Source organism: Mugil cephalus, chromosome 18, assembly GCF_022458985.1.
Source record: "Mugil cephalus isolate CIBA_MC_2020 chromosome 18, CIBA_Mcephalus_1.1, whole genome shotgun sequence".
In the NCBI taxonomy this organism is placed as follows: domain Eukaryota; kingdom Metazoa; phylum Chordata; class Actinopteri; order Mugiliformes; family Mugilidae; genus Mugil; species Mugil cephalus.
In genome coordinates this window covers 3786052-3806865 of record NC_061787.1, presented here as the reverse complement: position 1 = coordinate 3806865, position 20814 = coordinate 3786052, and the positions used below count along the sequence as shown (strand labels likewise).

At 44.6% G+C, this 20814-nt stretch overlaps 2 protein-coding genes across 5 annotated transcripts in view; both read right to left on the bottom strand.

The window, feature by feature from the left end:
* LOC124995398 (disco-interacting protein 2 homolog C-like) overlaps nt 1–6657 on the bottom strand; it is a 60113-nt gene extending 53456 nt beyond the window's left edge. For 2 of the 3 annotated variants that reach the window (XM_047567697.1, XM_047567698.1), the window contains exon 1: nt 6111–6656. In XM_047567697.1, the coding sequence (XP_047423653.1) occupies nt 6111–6189 (79 nt within the window). In that variant the 5' untranslated portion in view covers nt 6190–6656. Of the gene's footprint in view, nt 1–6110 lie in introns of all 3 variants that reach the window. The other variant, XM_047567699.1, reaches the window with a different exon arrangement.
* A 1158-nt stretch (nt 6658–7815) lies between these two features.
* LOC124995399 lies at nt 7816–18697 on the bottom strand. 2 transcript variants are annotated; one of them, XM_047567701.1, is made up of 16 exons: nt 18561–18697; nt 14483–17669; nt 14170–14311; nt 13955–14083; nt 13820–13868; nt 13476–13612; nt 13277–13380; nt 12337–12447; nt 11949–12209; nt 11446–11525; nt 11164–11352; nt 10331–10400; nt 10139–10258; nt 9923–10002; nt 9677–9734; nt 7816–9000 (listed from the first exon to the last, which is right to left on the bottom strand). In XM_047567701.1, the coding sequence occupies exons 2-16, from the start codon at nt 17657–17659 to the stop codon at nt 8866–8868; spliced, it is 4842 nt and encodes a 1613-aa protein (XP_047423657.1). In that variant the 5' UTR covers nt 17660–17669; nt 18561–18697; the 3' UTR covers nt 7816–8865. The 2 variants fall into 2 exon arrangements, with proteins under 2 accessions (XP_047423657.1, XP_047423656.1); XM_047567700.1 differs by lacking the exon at nt 18561–18697 and having other exon boundaries at nt 14483–17771.
* Nucleotides 18698–20814: the final 2117 nt, after the last annotated feature.

Sequence of the window (20814 nt, the reverse complement as noted above, 5' to 3'; positions counted from 1 at the left end):
TCCGACTAGTCTCAGGTCTCCCACTGTGGGTTCATCTTCCAGGACGGAAACCTCATAAATGGTGACGTGATGTGTGTAGGAGTGTTTTAGATTGTTCTTTCAGACGCCTGCTGTAGTTTTCAACGACTGCGTCGCACCATTACGAACTTTTCAGTCATGAGATCTTCAGGTGAAACTGATGATCTGGGATCATAAAAAGCCTGGATGTTTTCTCTTAAGTCCAATTAGAGTCTGTGGCACCAGTGACTTCACACACAGTGGATTTGCCGACAACACAACCCAAAATACAAAGATGGGTTGACACTGATGTGAGGAATAATCTTTACACGGATCATTTCTTTTCTAATAGGTAGGATAAAGATATTTTCTTATTTTTTACCAGCGACGTCCTGCGCGTGTTTATTTGCCTTTCAGTGTTGAGTATCGGCCAAACCGAGTCCCAGTCCAATCTTTAATAAATTCCTTGTCTTCTCCTGGAATCGACTGGATTCAGTCCAGTAAATCTTCCTGTCTCGGTTAATGTAGTGTGGAGAGAGGGGAGCTCGTACCTTGTGTTCTCTACTCCAGAAATGTTCTGGTCCCCCAGCGCTGCCGTAAACTCCCTCACCCTCTCTGGAACATTTGTCTCCAGGAAACTTTTCTCTTCTTTTAAAAGCAGCGTTCAGCGTTTGTTGGTTGTTGGAGTGGACGCTGCGTTTTTTTCTGGTGGCGAGTAAAGATTCAAGTACTTCCACATGATTTTTGGTTCCTCTCTTTCTTCTTCTTCTTTTTTTTTTTTGGCAGCTTTGACACTAACCAGCCACAGTTAAAACAGCAGAGGAAAATGTTCTAACGCGACGGGGCTGTGGTTTTTAATAATGGGAGTCCTAAAACAAATTACTGCAGAAGATCGTGCTCGGCTGGAGCCTGACGCCGATTTAAAAAAAAAAAATGCCCAGAACGGCTCCAATACAGATCTCCTGCTCTCAATCAAGGCATTTTACGCTGTAAAAATCTGTGATGCAATTCTTAGCGGCGTAGCAGCTAATGAACGAGCTCCGATCAGCCTGATTATCGATCTGCTTCACCTTCAGATGTCTCCTTTTATTCTACAACCACAACATTTGCTATAAATCGGAGAAAAGCAGCAAAAGGAACGAACTGAGACGCAGAGGTTTCTGGATTTCACTAATAATTTAAATGTGTGGTTATTTTTTTAGGGGAAACTGACCGTCTGCCTGAGCTTTATTTTTTTTTTTTTTAGACACAGAAGCTTCATAATCTCCAGGTCCTGAATTCAAAACATCTGCACAATGACTCCAGACTGAAGGGAAAAACCTCAGAGGAAATTAATTTCATTTCATTCATTAGGCGTCATCACGTTAAACACAACACGCAGTTTGAATAATTACCGGTTACTCATGAACGTCTCCAGTAAAGAGGGTTTTAATTCCACGTGAGGCATCGCAGACTCAAAAAAAAAAATAACGAGGCCACACTGGCCTGAAATGTACGGCTTCAGGCAACAGATGCATGTTGTTGTTGTTGTTGTTGTTGTTGTTGTTGTTGCACGTACACACACTCCAAATCTAGGGCTCAATGAGGAAAATATAGAAGCCCAGACTCAAAATCTGCAGGAGTGCAGAGGTGAAACACTGACTCAGGACAAACACTCAGACGTGAAGTGAAATATTTAGCGAAAGGAGAAAATGTTCAGTCGCTTTCACGCCCGAGCGGCTCTGCTGGTTAAACGTGAACGTCTGCGGAGGAAACTCCCTCGTTTTAAATCACTTTAAATGATCACCACCTTATTCTTTAAAATAATCCACACTGAGGTCCTTAAACACACCTGGAACATCCGATATCAGCTGCGTTTCCACTATAGTTTTTTTCAAAATAAAAGCAATATTTCTGAAATTTTAATGAGTACAAAAGCTCTTTGTACGTGTTTCCAGTGAAAGGTGTTTTGCGAATGAGCTGTAACTCTCGTAAAGTCACGATATCCAATAAGACTCTTAAATTCTCGTCACACGACTTCACTTGGAGGACGATGGACTTCGAATGAATGAGTGAATGAATGAATGAATGAATGAATGAACCCATGCATCATCTCCAGTGACGGGGAAACGCAAAAATAAAAAGTGTTTCCACTGGATTTTTTTTATCGATACGTCTGAAAAACCTCCTCATGAGAGCGTAGAAATGTTTTACCTTGTTATATATGACCAGTCTTTTATTGCGATATTAAGGTTTTGCGCATTTCTAGGGGGAATGGAAGCAGGAGTTCAGAGGTGAAACACCACGAGCGCAGCCACAGACGCAGGATTAAAACTCAGATATGAAGAGAAACACTTCAGTTTCACACCCGAGCAGGACTCTGTGAGTTAAATATGACAGAAACCCTGGACCGTCCCCACACACAGGGGCCCTTAAACACACCTGAACCTCGGACAGAAGGACTCGGGTGGTTGCTCTGGGTCTGCAGGACGTCTTAGCGCTGGACCGCGTCTCTGAGACTGAAAGCTAACATCCAGCACCGGCAGCTCGTCCCATCTGCGAGTCGGTCCGCATCGCAGCGCCCGTTAAATGCTCCGAAGCGCAGGAGAGCGAGCGCCTCAGGTCGTGCAGCAGAGATGATGTGATTTAGGCGACAGTAAGCGAGAAGAGAAGGAGGGAGGAGGAGGAGGAGGGGGGGGGCGCTTATCTGCCCGAGTTTATCCAATAAACAGGTGGAACGACGAATCGTCTCCTCAAAGACACAGAGAGGTGACGTTTCATCCCACGGATCCGACAGGAAGCTGAAGCCGAGGTTTGACTTCTCAGCCAGACGTCTGCGTTTGAAGGAAAAGGTTTCCTCGTGTGCAGACGTTTAAGCTTCTCAAGCTGAGTTTACTTTAGTTTATCAGAAACATAAGAATCTCTCAGCGTAAATGCTTAAAACATCTTCTCTTTGCTTCATATAAAATACTTTAAGATCAAGAAAATAGTACATTTAAATTCTATGTTTATGTTGTGCATATATGTTATATATTTATATGGATGTTTATATAGAATAAATGATGATACAAACTGAGGAACAGTTAAAAAGGGTTTAAAGCAATTTAAAAAAGTTACAGATGAGCTGGTTCTGTTGGTTTCAAATCATAGTTTCTTTCTTTTGTATGTTCAAATTGTTTTATGTTCGAAATGTTTCAAAAAACATTCATTCATTAATTCACATGTCTTTGAAACCATCTTAAAAACTATATTTGGCTATTTAAAAGACACAAATAAATGAATAACCGCAGGATAAAACTGATCACAGACAGACAAACGACGTGAGTCTTTTCTGATGCGTTTGTCTAAAACATCAGAAAATACAGAGAAATCTTTCGCAAATATCCCTAAGACAAACACAGATTTGTTATGTTCCCGTTTGCGAAGCTGCAAGTATTTCAGAACTATTCACAGATCATTTATAAGCCAAATTTATCAAGAAAATATATATATAAAAAAAATATTTGTATTTACTCGATTAATTGATGAAACACCTTGTTTGGGTTTAGTTCAATTAACAGAACCACAAAGTAAATCCACCCAAAATGATCATTCAGGTGAATTAGCACCAAAAACTGAACATTAGAGCAGTTTTTTTTGTTTTTTTGCAGGATTATTATATTCGACTACTCATGAGCGCATGTAATCAACTGCAAAGTGAGCGTATTTACTTATTTATTTGTTAAAACTGAAAACATGCACAACATTTGGTGCGTTTATGCTTTAAAAAAAAAAAAAAAAAAGGTGATGCAGCAAACTGGAGGAACTAAAACGATGCCCAGGAACTGGATTCGCCCTCGTTTTACCACATTTTATCAGAAAAAAAAACAAGCTGGATCACAAACACCTTAGGAACATTTTACTTTCCCTAAGGTCAGAAAGCTTTCAGGTTCTAGTCAGAGCTCAAAGTCCAAAATCCAGTATCGCTGAATGTATTTAAGGCTCATTATATCCAGACTTCATGAGTGCAAATGTTTTATCTTTAACCGATTCTGTAAATTCAGTCGTTGATCTCAAACCTGGTTAAATAAAGGTTATAAAAATAATAATAATAATGATCTAAACCTATATGAAACTAGTGAAAACGGCTTTTCGTGTTTTAAGCCTCGTGACGGTGAATTCATTTAAAAACTGCTGCTCTTATTTTCCAAACCCCACACACGAACGCTGGGAGGCCTCCTCCTGCGTCCGGATGACGTCCATCACACCTGAATGTTTTGGTGGAGGAGTCACGCCGGCTGACGTCCAGCTACCTCCCACCGTTCCCCGTCGCTAATAACATCTGCCAGCAGCGGGTTCTGCTCTGATAAAAGCTCTTGGCTGGATTAGGAGGCGCCGCCACAGCTTCACCTCGACGTGTGCCGTGGTTTTTTGCATGTTTGTCACACATAAATGTTTGATTTAGGTTTAAATGCAGTGTGTGAATGAAGGTCAGTATCATAAAGGGGGAATAAAATCCAAATGTGCATGAACCCTGTGTGGAAAAAGTGACTGATAATAACAGGTTGGGCCTCAGCAGCAACTGCTGCAATCAAGCAATAACTTGCAACGAGTCTTTTGCATCATTTTTTTATGATCTGAGTGTGACAAACATGCACTAAAAAATAAGGAATACGGAAAGGAGTGGGAAGGAAGGAAGCTTTTAAGGAGTGACGAGGCCGATCGTGGGTCTGATGTCACGTTTTTTTGCAAAGCTGCGAGGTCTCAAACTTAAATAAATCAGAATTACTGACATCACTCGCTGCAGGTGGATCCGCATCTCCAGCCGCAGCACGAGATCTGATTTCTACTGCAAAGCAAAGCGAAGCAAAGCGCCGCGATTAACCCTGACAAATCTGAATGTCTCTCTCACACACACACACGAGTATATATTCCCCCCACAGTACATGGACATCATCCAGCATGCCTCCCCTCACAATGTAGGCCTTCCCCGAGCCGGGATGAATAAAATATGCACACACACTCCATTATATAAGGCAGAGATGGCCCGTTCCTGTCTGAGATGATCTGCATCCAAATAAGAACTGGGTGGGTTTGCATGTGATTGAGATATTCAGCAGCCCACACGGAAGAGGGAGTGTTTGTTGTGCATGGAAAGAGGAGGGGAGAGAGGGGGGGGGGGAGAGAGAGGGGGGGGGAGAAGGGGGGAGAGAGGAGAGAGTATCCCCCAGCATCCTCCTCATCCTCAGGCCCAAAAAAAAAAAAAACCCCACTGAGATCAGGAGAGAGAGGGGGCATCAAAAGCCAAACTGCCTCCTCTGTCGCAATGCTATTATTAAACACAAGTACACACACACACACAGACACACACACACACAGACACACACACACACACAGGTAGGCTCGGCTGTCAACATCTCAAGGTCAAACTACGGTTCCGTTTTCGGACCCAAACCGGAGGGAAGGGACCGGGACGGGGAAAAAAGAGCAGCGACCGAATCCCTCATCTCCTCCCCGGCTCTCCCCGCCATCCTCTCCCCGGCTCTACCTTCATCTCCTCCCCGGTTCCACCTCCATCCGTTTTTGTTTTTTTTTTATCATCCCCCGGTTCTACCTCCATCCATCCATCCATCCATCCCCTGGCTATTCCCTTCAACCTTCTCCCGGCTCCATCCTCCTCCCCTTCCCCGCTTTACCCTCGTCCCTTCCCGGCTCTACCTCCATCATCTCCCCCGGCGCTACCCTCCTCCCTCTCCCCGCTTTGCCCTCACCCTTCCCCGGCTACCCCCTTCATCTTCTCCCGGCTCTACCCTCCACCTCCTCCTCCTCCTCCTCCTCCTCCTCTCACCGGCTCTACCCTCACCCTCTCCCGGCTACTCGGAGCTTCCAGGCCGGTTCTCTGTCTGACAAACATCTGGATGGGAGGAGCGGGAGATGGGGTGGGGGGAGGTAAAGGGGGGGTGAGGGGGGGGGGGGCCGCAGGACCGAGCCGTTAGATTCCGTTAGTGGAGGTGGATGGTGATGAGATAACGTGATAACGAGGAAGAAGAAGAGAAGGAAGAAGAGGAGGAGGAGGAAGGGGGGAGGCTTTTTTCTTTTTTCTCCCCCCTTCCTTTTTTTTTTTTTTTTTTTTTTGTTTTAAATGAATTTCTTACCCTCTGACAGCTCCAGCTCCAGCTCCGCAAGCCGGGCTCGGATCTCCAACGGGATCGGCGACGCCTCACGGTCCGCCATTCCGCTAGTACGGTAGAAATCACCTCCTCCTCCGCCGCCGCCGCCGCCTCCTCCTCCTCCTCCTCCTCCTCCGGTTAAACCGTAGCGACTCCTCCTAACCTCCTTCTCCTCCTCCTCCTCCTCCTCCGGTCCGGCACGGAGCGCTTCTCCTCGGCCCCTCCTCGGTGGAGAAGCGGAAAGACGACGCGGCGTCGAGGGAGAAGAACAAAGAGGATAAATCTGGGTCCGATCCTAACGGGGGCCCGCCATGGCGTCCGGCTCCTCGAATCTGTGAAGACCCCCCCCCGGTCCGGTCCGGTCCGGTCCGGTGGCTCGGTCGTGGCTCTACGCTGCCGCTGCGGCGGTGGCGGTGGTGGCGGCGGTAAGTGATGAAGATGATGGTGGTGATGATGATGATGAGGAGCCGTTTGCAGCGCCTGCCGCTGGTGTCACGTGACTCTGGAGGAAAGAGGGAGGGGGGCGGGGGGCGGGGGGGAGAGATTCCGGTCATCACCTGCAGGGGGCGCAGCGAGCACCCGCACCTCCAGCCCGAAGTAACTACAGGTATGGAGGCCCAGGAGTGACTCAAAAATAAAAAATAAACTTTTAAATGTATTTCTCAGTAGAATTCTTGAACAAATATTTTTTTTTTTTAGCATTTTATCACTTAGTTTGTACAAAAAATGCTATAAAAATGACATCAAACATTCATTCTGGATTTTTTAATTTTCCATTCATTAAATCTATACAAAAGTGTTAACCCTAACAATTTTGTACGAACTCAATGAATGGAAATTAAATTTGTAGCATTTTTCTACAGACTAATAAAGAGAAACAAATACAAACAATGTAATAAAAATATATGTGTGTATGTTTGTGTATGTTTGTGTGTGTGCTATAAAAATGACTTTAAATATTTTTTCTCTTTTTTTACATTTACAGAGGCCGATGACTGACTGAGTAATTGGGTATATTTATCATATTTATCACATTTGTACAGGTTTATATATATATTTATGTTAGTCCACATTTGTTTCTGAATTAAGTGTAAAACCAGAAACGTTCTTCATAGCAGCAAACTTAAATTTATGTCTAATTTTTATAACACAAAACTCATTTGTTCAGCTGGGAAAATTTAACTAGAACTTTTTTTTTGATGTGTTTTTAATTGTAGTTTTTGAAGTGAAACACAGTTGCACTAATTAAAAGCATTTCTTTCACTCTGGCAATTGTCTTCCCTGACTGTGAGCCATAGCTATTTAATAAGGTCATTCTTTATACGTAGAAATTAGAGCTCAACAGAATAATGTGATTAATATTAAAGGTCAATCAGTCTAATTAAGTGCAGTATAAGTGAATGAGCCTTAATGTGACTGTACCTCATAACTGAGCATCAATTTGTCCATTTAACACTCTGCATGTCATTAGTATTCTTCATCCCATTCATTAGGCCTATAGCCCTAGACAATCTAATCATCATCGTTGTAAACAAGTGGTGGAGTAAAGAGTGTTTTAATGTGACTCAGCTGCCATCTACTGGTTAGAAGACAGAACTGCAATGCAGGGAATTTCATCAACAGGTTTTTACATGACAAAAAAAAAAAAAAAGAACACTGAATGGAAAAGACTAGCCTCAAACAGAACTGATAGGTTTAACCTCAAATGCATCTTTTAATATTTGTTCAACATTATGTACATTTGTACAAAGTAACACGTGCCACAACCATGGCTGTTCTTTCTCAGTTATAACCGCTTCACATTTAAAACGTTATATTTTAAACAAAAGAACACTGGCCTCACTACTACAGTACAGTTCAGAGTCTTGGTGCTTGGTGACGTGTTTGTTAATGGACGCTCAGTAGCTACACTTCACCACAGAGACCTGTAGGGAGCCTGAGGTACATCAACTAGACTTTTCTTCTTCTCAAAACATGAGACTTCAACACAAAATGCACTCATGTGAACATAAATAAAAGTCAGACTTAAACGAAAATCTAAAATGAAATTAAAAAAAAAAAATCATGCAGACATAAAGATAAACAGTGCTTTTTGAGTTTAATTTGATCCCTGGAGGAGTGAGATCAAATCAAAACACTGATCCTCCCAGTACTCACTAAAACACACTGAACCTCGGTTCATTACATCTCAACAGCATCTGAAAATGGAAAAGGAAATCCGGGGCATTGACAAGCATTTATATTTGTAGAAAATAAAAGTACAACACAGATGTACGGGGGAAAAGTAAAGCAAAACCAAAACCAGTTCAAAATAATGGCAGAACATCCTGTACAGTGAAATCCAACACACACAGAAGAGAAGTTCCAGAGCCATCAGCAAAACAAGACGAATCAAAATGAAAACGGGCTCCCAATAAACCGACCTAAACAGCAAACCAAGAAATAAAACACGAGTGAAGCAGAAGTACAGATTCTTTCCGGCTTCCTGCTTAAAGCTGAAACCGGTCCGTGGTGTCCGTGTCAGCTGTTCTGTTCTAACATGCAGCCGTTTTAAAGGATGTTTGGTTCTTAATACAGACACATCCTAACAAGCTTCTTCAGCTGTGAAACAGAGTCACACGCCACTTATTCTTCACAGAATCAGGACAACACACCGATCCATCTCCAGCTTATTAGACGCCCGTGTGACAAAAAAAGAAAAGGAAAGAAGTTCTCGAGTGTCGTTCTGCATCTTATCTGATCACTGGGGTTCAAAGGTCTGGCCGGGGTAGGTCAGACTCTGCTGCTCCTCTGAGCCCGTGTGGTCGTCGTGTGGCACCGACTCGCTGGTGGATGCTCGCTGACAGATCTCAGCGTAGCTCGGCTTCTTCGACTCCTGACCAATCACAGACCAACACTCACACCTTTTCTTTCAGGTACAGAACTTATTAATAGAGTAAACCACGGTCTTCATACAAACACTCTCATTACGGTGATGTCCCACCAATTAAAAGCAATTAATAAAGTTAATGAAATGTCTGCACATAGAATAAGAGCATGTTTTTAACCGTGATGCGTGAGATGTGACTTTCTACGGACAAATGTGTATGTGAGGTTAAATAAAGTATTAGTGATGGTACTGGCTAATTCTTATAAAGTGAAGCCAGTTCGTGTTACGTCGGACGTCTTTTTAACGCTTTTAAAATAATTTTATTTGTGATCAACACAAATGGGCGGTTTGGAGGCAGGTTTGAGGAGGAAGGGAGAGACGCTTTTGGGAGCAACAGAGAAAACATAACGCAAGCACAACGTTGTTTGAGATGTGCAAACATATTTCCATTCGTTATGAGACCATGGAGGAGTAAATAAGACACTGGCCGCTGTAATACTGACATTAAGTGGGAAACTCTAAACTCATATTTAACACTGAATTTATAAATCTAATCTAACACATTCCTCCCAATCAATTCAATTTCATATTGATTTCAGGGGATTTTAAGCACAGCCAGTGTGTTGGGGTAAGAGTAATGTAGCTAAGTAGTTAAATAAAAATAGGAAAGTAAAAGTCTTACTGTGGCTGCTTCCTGAGTGAGCTCAGCTGGTTTGGACTCGCTACTCTCCTTAACATTCCTACAGGCGCAAACAGAAAGAAACAATCTTCATGCACACATCTGGAAAAAAAGGCTACGCCTCCAGGTATGGATTATTTTAAGAGACAGATAAGAAAGAGGAAATAGAAGCGAAGAGGATCAGTGTGAGTGACCATTAAAGGAGCTGTGGGCTTCGGCTGCTCCAGCTGCTGCCTCAGAGATACTTACTCCTGAGAGTCTGGCTGAGGCTCCTGTGAGGATGAAGCTGGCAGTGATGAGGAGGAGGAGCTGCTGCTTTTCACTGGAACCTGTGGTGATTTAAAGTCATCAGTTCATGCTTATACAGTACAGTCACGGTCTGGGCCGTAGAAATGAAAAGAGACTCGTTACCTTGGTAAAAATGAATGTGTTCACACGTGTGTGTCAGACAGAGAGGTCCGTTACCTTGCTGTTGCCGTTAGCAGCAGGTGCCGTTGCTATGGCAGGTTTCACCACAGAAAGAGGAGGGAAGCTGGTGATGCTGAGCTCCAGAGGAGGAGACGGCTGACGAGGAGGTGACTGATTCTGTGTAAACACACATAGTCAACACACAGTCTCAACAAAGTGAACTCAACAGGACGCTCAGTGGATACGTACGTGACTGTTCGGAGCTGATCGCTCCCAGGACCTTGGGTTGTCTCTCCTCCTCGGGTTGATGTTTCCACCCCTGCAGAGCGGAGACGGGAGCAGTGAGCTGCTGCAGCTCAAATAAAATCTGATTTATGTCTCCGCTTTAAGGAAAACAAATCTACAAGTATTTCAAATGTGCAGGGACAGAGAACAATAAGTGAACAAACCTTGAAACTATGAAATCAACAGAGCCGAGACTGCAGCTAGAAAACGCTTGAAGACTTTTTAATTTGTGGGTGCACACTTAACCTGGTTGGCTCAGTACAATCCAACTCTGGCGCATTTTCCCACTTGGTTTGATTTGTTCAAGCTGATGTCAAAGCTACAAATAAAAACTTCAGGTCAAGTGAATAAATAATTAAAATGCTGCATGACTCTGGAGCCTATGTTGAAGTTCTGAGGAAGCAGGATGAATGAATTTCCTGTCCAGGCGACTTTACATTTAAAGCCGTTGTTTTGACGATGTGAACGTGAACTCTAACCCCACTTCTGTGGTGTGAAGTCTCTCAGTTGGGAACTGATTATGCTCAGGCAAAGATCTGCCAGGTCAATAAAAAACAATGGACAGAAGAGTAATAGTGACACAGTCCTACACGTCATCTGAGCCGTTTGTTCTGTGCATCGGTTGAAACTCATCCCATAATCAAATCCCAATTTTACCAAACTCATATTAACTCATACGAATTTAACTCGAGTTGCTCCCAATGCTCAGCTCTTCTGTGTCACTGTGACTGTAAAGTACCAACAGGTAGAAAAGCACTAAATAAATTCCAGACTTTAGCCGGGGCCATGTTAGCTACCTTCCATGTTCACTCGTGGATGATGCTGGTGGCTTGTTGGACTCTGTCCTTCCGCCTCGGCTTTGACGCCGTGGGTTGGCCCTCCCTCGACCCGTCCTCGTCAGAGAAGAGGGACGATCCATCGCCGGCTGCTCTGATGCCTGCGAGGAGCTATTCTGTCGACGGTCTCCAGACCACTTGGAGCCTCTCCTTGAAGACAACGATGGAGTATTACACCAGTCATTGAATATTTGATCCGATATAAACCACAGACTGACATATGACAAGGTGACATGAAGTTACCTCGCTCTATTTGAGTTGTTTGGTTTGAAGTTGGAGGCTGTGCCAAATCCATTCAGGAAGTCATTCATCAGTAGTGGGGTCTGCAGGACAACGACAGGTTAATCACGGTGACATTTATACTCATCAGTCTGGTTCGCTCTGTAACAACACCACCCAAACGCTTGACGTCTCTTTTTTGTGTCTTTTTTGACAGTTCATTTTTGTTTCTACTTCCTGCTTCACCTTCAATAACGGCAGCTGAAACTTTCACTGAAATTTTGCCAAACACGAGTTATACAAATGTCTGTATAGACGTGACTACTGAGCAGACCAATCACAGCTGTTGTGGTCTGCAACACTTTAGTGCAGAAGCCTCAATAAGAGCCAAAACTGGACGAAGGGAGCACAGAGCTGCTGCTCCCATGAGCATCTACTCAGCAAGAAGAGAAGGGAATCACTCTTACCAAGCAAAGCTCGCTCCTGTCATAACTGACGCCCCATTTCAGGAATTAAAAATGACTCACCTCAGCGCTCTGGTATCCTGCTGCAGACCACGCATCACCAGTGAAATTGTACAACTGCTGAGTCGTCATGTGGGCAGGACAGGACTGCTGGTAGGCGGTGGGGAAATAGGGGCCGTAATGATTGGTGCACTGGTCCACCTGGGAAGACCTGTAGCCGTTTTTTGGAGCGTAGGTCGCGGCTGCCATCGTCTTGGCCTTTATCCTCACCATGATCGGCTTCTCCTTGAACACCCGGACCTCCTCTCTGAGGTACCTGTAGGCCTGTGGGACATGTGATGGTTTAAACCGTTCTGATCTGAAATCATCCAACATTTTACTGCACAGGAGGAGAAACATCTTCTACTTCTTTATTACTTAACATCATGACTCTGTTTCAGTTTTATTCTACCTGCTGTGCGTCGGCTTCAGATTGGAAGGTGATGAACCAGTTATCGTTGCTCACAAACTCACAGCTCAGGAACTTGGGCAGGTTTTCTCCTTCAAACAGAGCTTCCACCTCCTGTTCAACAACAGCCACACTCACATTATAACAGAATTCACTTCCAGATTCCACTATTTTGTCTGACCAGTCGGTGATCCCTAGTGTCAGGAACAGGTTTTGTAGTCATCAAACCTAAAACCACAGTTTGATGCACGGATCTCCCAATCAGATCAGGATCTTTTGTAGTAGGTGATTCTAGGTTTGCTATAAACCCAACCCCCATCCATGTACCTACCCCCTCAACACCACATTAACAGTGACAGCCCTGTGTATTGGACTGAAGACAGTGGCACGGTGCACACATCTTGGAAAATACAAGATTAAAAAATTCAAACTGGACATCTCTAGCTTGATGTAAAGAATCTGAATTTGTGCAGACTTGTATTAAATGTAGATGAATTCATGTTCAGACCTTGTATAAGAACTGATATGAGCTACCAAACCACAAGAGACCAGTGTTAGCTTTGTGTGTTCAGACCTGGACTTAACATGCGTCACAGTTTTGTGCTCTGCATGTAAATACTTTCATTTATAAATTCTACAGGGGCAGAATAGAAACAAAAATCACCTACGGTGCCTTTTCCTTTTCATCATTTATAAAAGTTGCCATAGTCTTTTTCCAGAATAAATGAGGCAAAACTCCACGGACGCAGGACCACCCCCATTGAGTACCAAAGGAATGTGGACACATGCGACCCACATCACCTCCCAGTGTGGTCAGAGATCAGACCTGGTGGTGTTCACACCTGTCTTTTAAGTGATTGGGTTGCCCAGATTGGGTCTTAATGCAATGTATGAACAGGCCTACAGCTGTTGAGTGGTGTTGGTGTAGCTGGTGGATTCTTGCCTCTCGAGGGGTGGTGTCAGGAATCTCACGCAGGATTACAACACACCGACTCTGCCTGGGCCGCACTTTCTGCCCACACGTGGCCACCTCCACCAGAGGCATGGCTGCCAACCAGTGAGAGAAGAGAAAAGTTTCAGGACAGCCATTAACACCAGCTTTATTCCACTGTGAACAAAAAAAAAACACAGCTAACACTGACTTTTGAGAATATCAGCAATGAGGTCCAGGTCTGTGGTGAGATTCTTGATCTTGTCGAGGCAGGCCAGAGTCGCTATGGAAACGTACTGGTCGCTGTCCATTTGAGACTGGAGGTACAGGTCACTGCAGAGGTGCTCTCTAAGGAGAGACAGAAGAGAAAATTAAAAGAGGTTATCAAAAGAATATCAAAAGTAATTAAAATCTGTTTTTACATGTTTTTTTGTGTGAATAATTGAGGCTTAAATAATATTAAACATGGTGGAGTTGGATCCCTCCTAACCACAGATATGATCATATTTGATAACATGACCTCTGTAAGAGTAATGGTGTGTGCACAGCTGGTACCTGGTCAGGTAGGACTCCAAAACTGATCTCAGCTCCTCCGTGATCTCACCTGAAATCACACATTTGAGCTTTCTTACAATAAGTTATCATTGATGAAACAGAAACAAATGATAAAACCTTAACTCAAATTCATACTTGCAACAGGCGCCTCACTAGATTCCCCATTAAGTGCAGGAGCTTCAGCAGTCAGTGTCTGGTACTCTGATGTGCTGGGATCAGCCTCAGTAAGGCCCATATTCTCCAGCTGAAACTCTGGCACACATCCTAAAAACCCATCCCACATTAGAAACTATTAATACTGTACAATAACCATGCAAAGAGGTATCGAGGCAAATGCATGTCCGGCCTACCTTCCTGGCTGGTCAGATCATTGGGGACCTGTAGCCATTGCTGCTGAAGCTGCGCGTATGCAGGGTCAGGGACGCTCAGGTCAAAGTTGTGGTTGGTCCATACCTCAGCTTCAGGGTTAAGGCAAGGAGCAGCAACAGGTTCCTTAGGTCAAAAGACAAAGATGAGCACAATATTATTTCATAGTAAAAGCAAAGTCAGATATGTTGATAATTATTAAAAACGTGAGTTAATTACGGATAAAATGGGAATAATATAACTATACTGGATGCTTTCCCTGAGCTCAGTCGCCCCCCATGCTGCGTGAACACTTACAGACTGTGTGCAATCTGTGTGCCAGTCCCACACACAGGATCCCTGAGGCATCACTGTGCTGTAGGGGTACGCTCCCAACAGAGCCATGGAGGGCTGGAGCTCTGAGACCGAGGCTGGGATTCGCTCCGTGCTGCCTCCCTGCTCCCTCTCACCCCGGATGGGCTCAGCCTCGGGGGCCCCCTGAGCCCACTCCTCACAGCTCTCTACCAGACCCAGCTTGATCCAGGGGTTGGGGTAGAGATGGCAGATGGATGAGTCTGCATCCTCCCCCAGCAGCTCAGAAACCATCTCCCTCATCCCTCCCTCCTTCACTCCCTCGTCAGAGGCAGCCGGCAGTTCATGACTGAGGAAGTGAATCTCATAAGATGGGGTTGAGGCATAGAGGTCGATCTGATTTGGGTCCACGGTGATCGTGGTGTGACCGTCTTGGCAGGCTAACACTGGGGCACTGTCATCCTGAAAGTTGAAAGTAGTTGGGATCTTGTACAACTCCCCTGTTGTGAAGGAAGCCTGGACTTCAACTCCTTGGGATGGTGTTTCACCAACTAAAATATTGGCTGTTTCTGAAGGAAGATCATTGTCTAGTGGAGGGAGCTCCACTGGTGATGTGTGCATCTTCATCGCATTGATTTCTTCCAAGTAATTCTTGATAGATTCGTCTTTGGTTTGAGGTAAACCCTCAGCAGTTTCATGCTGCAGCTCAGGGTCCATCTGAGGCTTTACAGAGTCAAAGGAAACACTAGAGGTGAACATGTGTGGGGGCTGAGAGGCTGATGGTAGACAGTGAAAGACGGGCTGATCAATGAGAGACGGTTGTGGGACTGTTGTCTCCTCTGCTTCTTCATACTGTGTTGGGTTTATCTTCACTTGGATTTTGCTGCATTGACTCTCAGTAGCATCAGCTCCAGTATGATGTGGGGAAGAGGGAGTTGGAGTGGAGGATGCCGATACAGAAAGCTCACGTACAGTAGCAGGAGTATGTGAAGGAGGAAGGTGACTTGAATCCTCAGATGCATCAGGGCCACAGCGACTCATGCTCACAGTGATCTCAGGTAAACAAAGTGGAACGTCGCCTCTCTCGACATGTCGATAAATGTCTGCTTTTGCTTTTGTGACTGTCTGTTCATCATCTCCACCAGCGGGGACATTATTAAAGGGCTCGTGGGAGCCAGACAGCAGACCACATCCAGTTTTCACATCAGAACCATCGGGAGCTTTGTCACAGAAATCAAACCCGGTGTTGTTTATCTGAGAATCAGTCAGTTCACAGTCCTGAGAGTCAGTGAATGAAGGTTCAAGATCTTGAGGAGGGAACTTATTGTTGTCGAGTTCAAATTTTGGATCATTTGAATTAACATCTAATTCGATGGGTCCATACTGAAACATGGTTTTAGTTAAATCAGGAAGAGGGGTCAGATCTGTGTGGCACACGAGCGCGCTCAGGTCAGCAGAAATGGTGGAAACTGGCGACGCATCAGTCAAAGATGGATCTGTTGTACCGTTGTGATCAACATCTCCCTCTGACCTCTGGCATTTCTGGATACTCACTGGGAGGGGGCTGCTCTTCAGAGAGGACTCATCCATCGCAACCTGTATTCTGGGCCGAGGGTCAGCGTCCTCTTCTTTATGAACCAGTTTGTCGGCAGGATTTAAAGATCTGGGGCTGTGACAGGAAGTATTAAGTTGAGGAAGTTGAGCAGCTGACTGTAAACTCTGGATGTTCTGCTCTGATTTCAGTTCAGACTGAAGAGGACGGTCTAGAGGACAAAAACCAGAAGGCACACTCTGATCTCTCTCCAGGACGCTGACCTCCCCTTTGGTGGAATTAAAGAATTTCTCCCCTTGGTCCTCCATGTACACAATCTCCTCCTCTGAACACTCAGTCTCCTTATTTACAGTTACCTCTCTAACTATTACCTCCTGTGACTCCTTCACTGTCTCATCCGCCGAACACACTCTCTTCTCTTTGATACTTTCAATTTCAACTGCCACGTTATCTGCGAATTCCTCTGTGTCCTTTGCGGCTGTTTGGCAGTTCAACACTTTGAGGTGAGGGAAGTCTGGTGGAGAAGCCTGAGGTTCATCCCTGCTTGTGTGATCTCTGAGGGGCCGCATGTCAGACGGAGAGTCCGCCAGCTGAGGAGGCGTGGCGGGTTTCTGTGAGGTGGTATGCTCTGCTGAAGAATCAGAATGTGTCTGTGACAAAAGGACCGAGGACTGTTGAGCAGCACGTGACTGCGTAGAAGCTTCCTCCTCGTCACGTGACTGGCTGGTCAATATAGATTTTGTGACATTTGTGCGGTCGCAAGCCGTGGATGCCTGTGTGTGTGATTGGCTGGAGGGAGGCTCCACTAAGCAGAGAGGAGCAGCTGTTTCTACCTCAGCTGTGTGCAGTGTTCCTCCAGCTGTTTGGTCATGTTCAAGGTCGTCCACGTCAATGGAACATATGCTGTAGAAGCTCCGGGTCCTCGTCTCCAGAACTTGACACAGCGTTGTCGCGACGGCACACGCTTCTTCTCCATCCTCCGCCTTGTGCTCTGCTTTGGGGGAATCCTGCCGTGTCCCACTGACCAGTGGGGGCTGGTCGTGTGACGCCCCGCTCACTGTGACGGCGTCCAGGCAGGGAGCTGAGGGTAACACGGCAGGAGATGACCAACAGGTTAATTTCTGGTGCTTCTGCTCATCTGTGAGCTGGTTGAACCATAATGCCCTGATGGTGGCATTGTCCAAAATCCTCTGTTTGACTGGACTCTGTGTTAGCACCTCCATATAGGGAACCGGTCCATTGCTGGGACCAGCCGTGCATGTCCCATCTGCCGCTGTGTCCGTGTTTGTATGCATGTTTGTGCTGGTTGTGATAATAATAGCCTCGTTCCCTTCGCGAGTACTCGCTGGTTTAAGATCCTTCTCAATCTGCGTGGAGATGTCCCTGCTGACCACAGCCGCTCTGTCCACTTCTGGAGGGGGGTCCTCATCTTCCAGAGGCTCCCTCTGGGCCGATCCGTCCGACGGACATTTTTCTTCTTCCTCTAGGCTCACATGTTGAGCTACAGCAGCAGCGTGTTGCCTGACCTGCTCTGTCGCCTCATTCAGTCCATCGTGGAGCGGGGACTGTAACAGACTGCTCCTCTCATTCTGCTGGCCGGGGTTGAGCTCCTTACTAAAGCAACACCCCATCTTCTCCGGCCTAGAGTGGGAATAAAACAAAAGACTGCTATGGCCACACACACCAAGCGCCTATAAAACATGAGACAAAATCATGAGCGGCTCCTCACGACGGCTCGGCCACATGCAGAAAGAGAAACGGCCCTCTACTCCCCCTCGCTTCGCCCTGTCCCCTTCCCTCCCCCTTTTCCCCTCCCCTGCCCAGAATAGCAAAAGTGAAGGAGCTCACATGGCCCTGCCACTCAACAGAGGGCTGCACACCACTTCGTGCATGTGTATGTGTGTTGGAGCCCTAGTTAGGCTACACTTTGAGAGGGGTCAGCACGCAGCTCAGCGGCCACCAATCACAGACCAGTGTTGCAACAGAGCCCACTCCTCCTCCTCCCTCACGCTAACTCCCCTCCATTCACTTCTCTTTCCAGCCCACTGATACCTTTCCCTTTCACTTACATCAGTGTTGGCCTCGCTGCTTTGGTTTCTTCCTCCTAACATCCTCCCTGATTCTCCTTACAAGGCCAGTGGACTCCACCCCCTGCCAGCAGGCCCCAGACACACATCAGTGACCGTCTGGGCCCCACTGATCAGTCACATTACTCTGATCTAACACTAATCATCACCGTCTTTCAAATATTGTGTCTGCTCAATTGTACATTTAACGTGCGTATCCTGAAAAGATGATCCAACAGTTGCTCTGAGGTTTCCATTTCCATTTTTTTCCTAATCCGAATCAAAGGTGTTAAGACAGACATTGTCCTGTGATGTATGGGTCGTGAAGAAAAGTAGAAGTTTTAAGATACAACTCACTCCACATAAGTCAATGTGTCTGGTGACTGTGCTGAGAAGTGATGTTACTTTCAGTCAGTATTCAACAGGCGTTCGGGTGTGAGTGCACCGGGGCTTGATGTTACAGTACCTGGTAGAAGTAGTAGTATCCAGGGACCAGCTCTCCGAGCGTTAACTGCACCTCTAGATCAGCTGGATACAGTGGATTCTGGTGTGACGTCATGTGACTCGGGGTCGCTGGGTGAGCGAACGGGACAAGTGCTGCTGCTGTTGATGGTCACCCCGAGAGACTGAAAGGATGAGGAGATGAGTCAGGACAGAGGCGCTGCAAGAACTACAGCACTCATCTAGGCTCATCTAGAAGTTCCTCCTACATCTGTAACTTAAGCCCTATTCACACAGGACTAGTTTTATCTGGGACATCTTCTAGTCTGTAATAATGTTGGAGGTCGCTTGAAATCTTAATCCCATGCAGATTGTCCATGTCCGTAATTTGTAAAAGTAAAAATTACAGAGGTCCTCTGATAAAACTAATGCACTGTGAATTAGCATCTCTGTGATTTGGGGTGAGTTTTTACTGTTTCAAGAATCCAAGACTTGTCTCTTAAGAATTATGAAGGATATGCTGGAAATATCAGATATTAGGAGACAAAGTTGAAATGTCTCCGACCCATTCACCCATTAAAAGGATGAAATCATTAAATCAAGCATTAATGTGTTCATCTGTAAAGGTGGAGCTGATTTGAACGCTGACAGGTCATTGTTAATTTTTTCCCTGCGATAGAGACTATCAAAAATAATATTTTTATTATCCATTTGAATTTGCAAAGTAACTAAAACTGTCTTCAAAGTGTAAATTGTCCTCTGACATGTAGTGTCAGGCGAAAAGGAGCAGAGACATAACTTAGGGTAAAACACAGACTATGTTTATCCCGTGTGAATGTGTCACATGAAACACAGATGTAGAGGTGAAATTTCTTCAGGTAAAACTAATCCTGTGTGAATAGGACGTCTGATGTCAACTTTTTAATGTTAATACACAGATGACATTCACAATTTAGAATGGGAAAAAACTATGGCTCAAAACAGGTGAATGAATGAGTGAATTAAGCAAAATACAAAAAAAAATAAAAAGTCTGAACTCAAAGCAAGCAACACTGATCAAACTGTGACTTTTGACCACTGAATTTCCTTGGGATACATAAAGTATCTATCTATCTATAGAATTAATTATAGATTAACTCACAAATTCCTTCTCAGAAAAACAAAACAAAACAAAAACCAACAAACACTAATAACTTCCTGTTTGATCTTCGCGTTGCCAGTGTTTAGATCTCTGCGACAGACGTTTCTTCGTTCCTTCTGATATTTTATTCACTGGATATAAATATATATGTATGTATTCACTGGGCTAATGAATCATTAAAATCACTTCTTAACTGCAGCCCCAGCGATGATGAAGATGGCTTTGAGAGGATGTGGTCTGTATAAATAAAACAACCATCTAGCAAGCAGTACTATAAAGCTAACTAATAAGAGATGTCATTAAATAAACATAAACAGAGAACGCATGAATAACCTGCTTGTGTGTGAATGATATTAACTTTGATTAGGTAGCTATACAGGTTCAAAACACTGTAAATTCTTCTTTTTGATTAAACAATTAAGAATTTCGTTGTTTTTCCCCCATATAATAACGAGAATAAGGACAATGCCAAAGCTGTTATTGATCTTTTTTGGTTAAAACCCATTTAAACTGACAATAACTGCTATCGGACAATTACAATACGTTGTGTTGACTTAGCATGTGGCTAACAAGTCTAAACTCAGCCACTCAGCCACATTACTTCACACAAACACGATCCCACAGATTTCATGCTAGCTAGCTAAATGAAAGCCGATGAAAATAATTAATGTTTATTCTAATTAATTTCGTGTCACAAACTGATTTTAACGGCTCATTTCCCCCCGAGATTCTGCGTAGCAGACGTTGCAAGCTAAACGCAGCATTACGGTAACATTAAATGACGGAGACGTTTCCCCAATTCTAACTCTCGTTTTGTAGTTCAAAATACTAAATATATTTTGTAGCAACAAATATATCATATTAAGCTACTTTCAACCTCACCTTTGCCCTTCAGGTTTCCGGAGTAATACAACTTTCAAACTCTTAGATGATGACCCCTATAATAGCGGGGTACAAAAAACAAAATGAAAAACGTTTATAAAAGTTAAAAAATAAAAAACATCCCGACGAAAGTTTAAATTGGGTTAACTGAGCTGAAAACATCTCATATTCTTCTAAAAAATGAACCTCTAACTAACCGTCCGCCTTCTTGCCGTTAGCTAACCCGGTTAACGTCCATAAATCGAACCAAAACAAA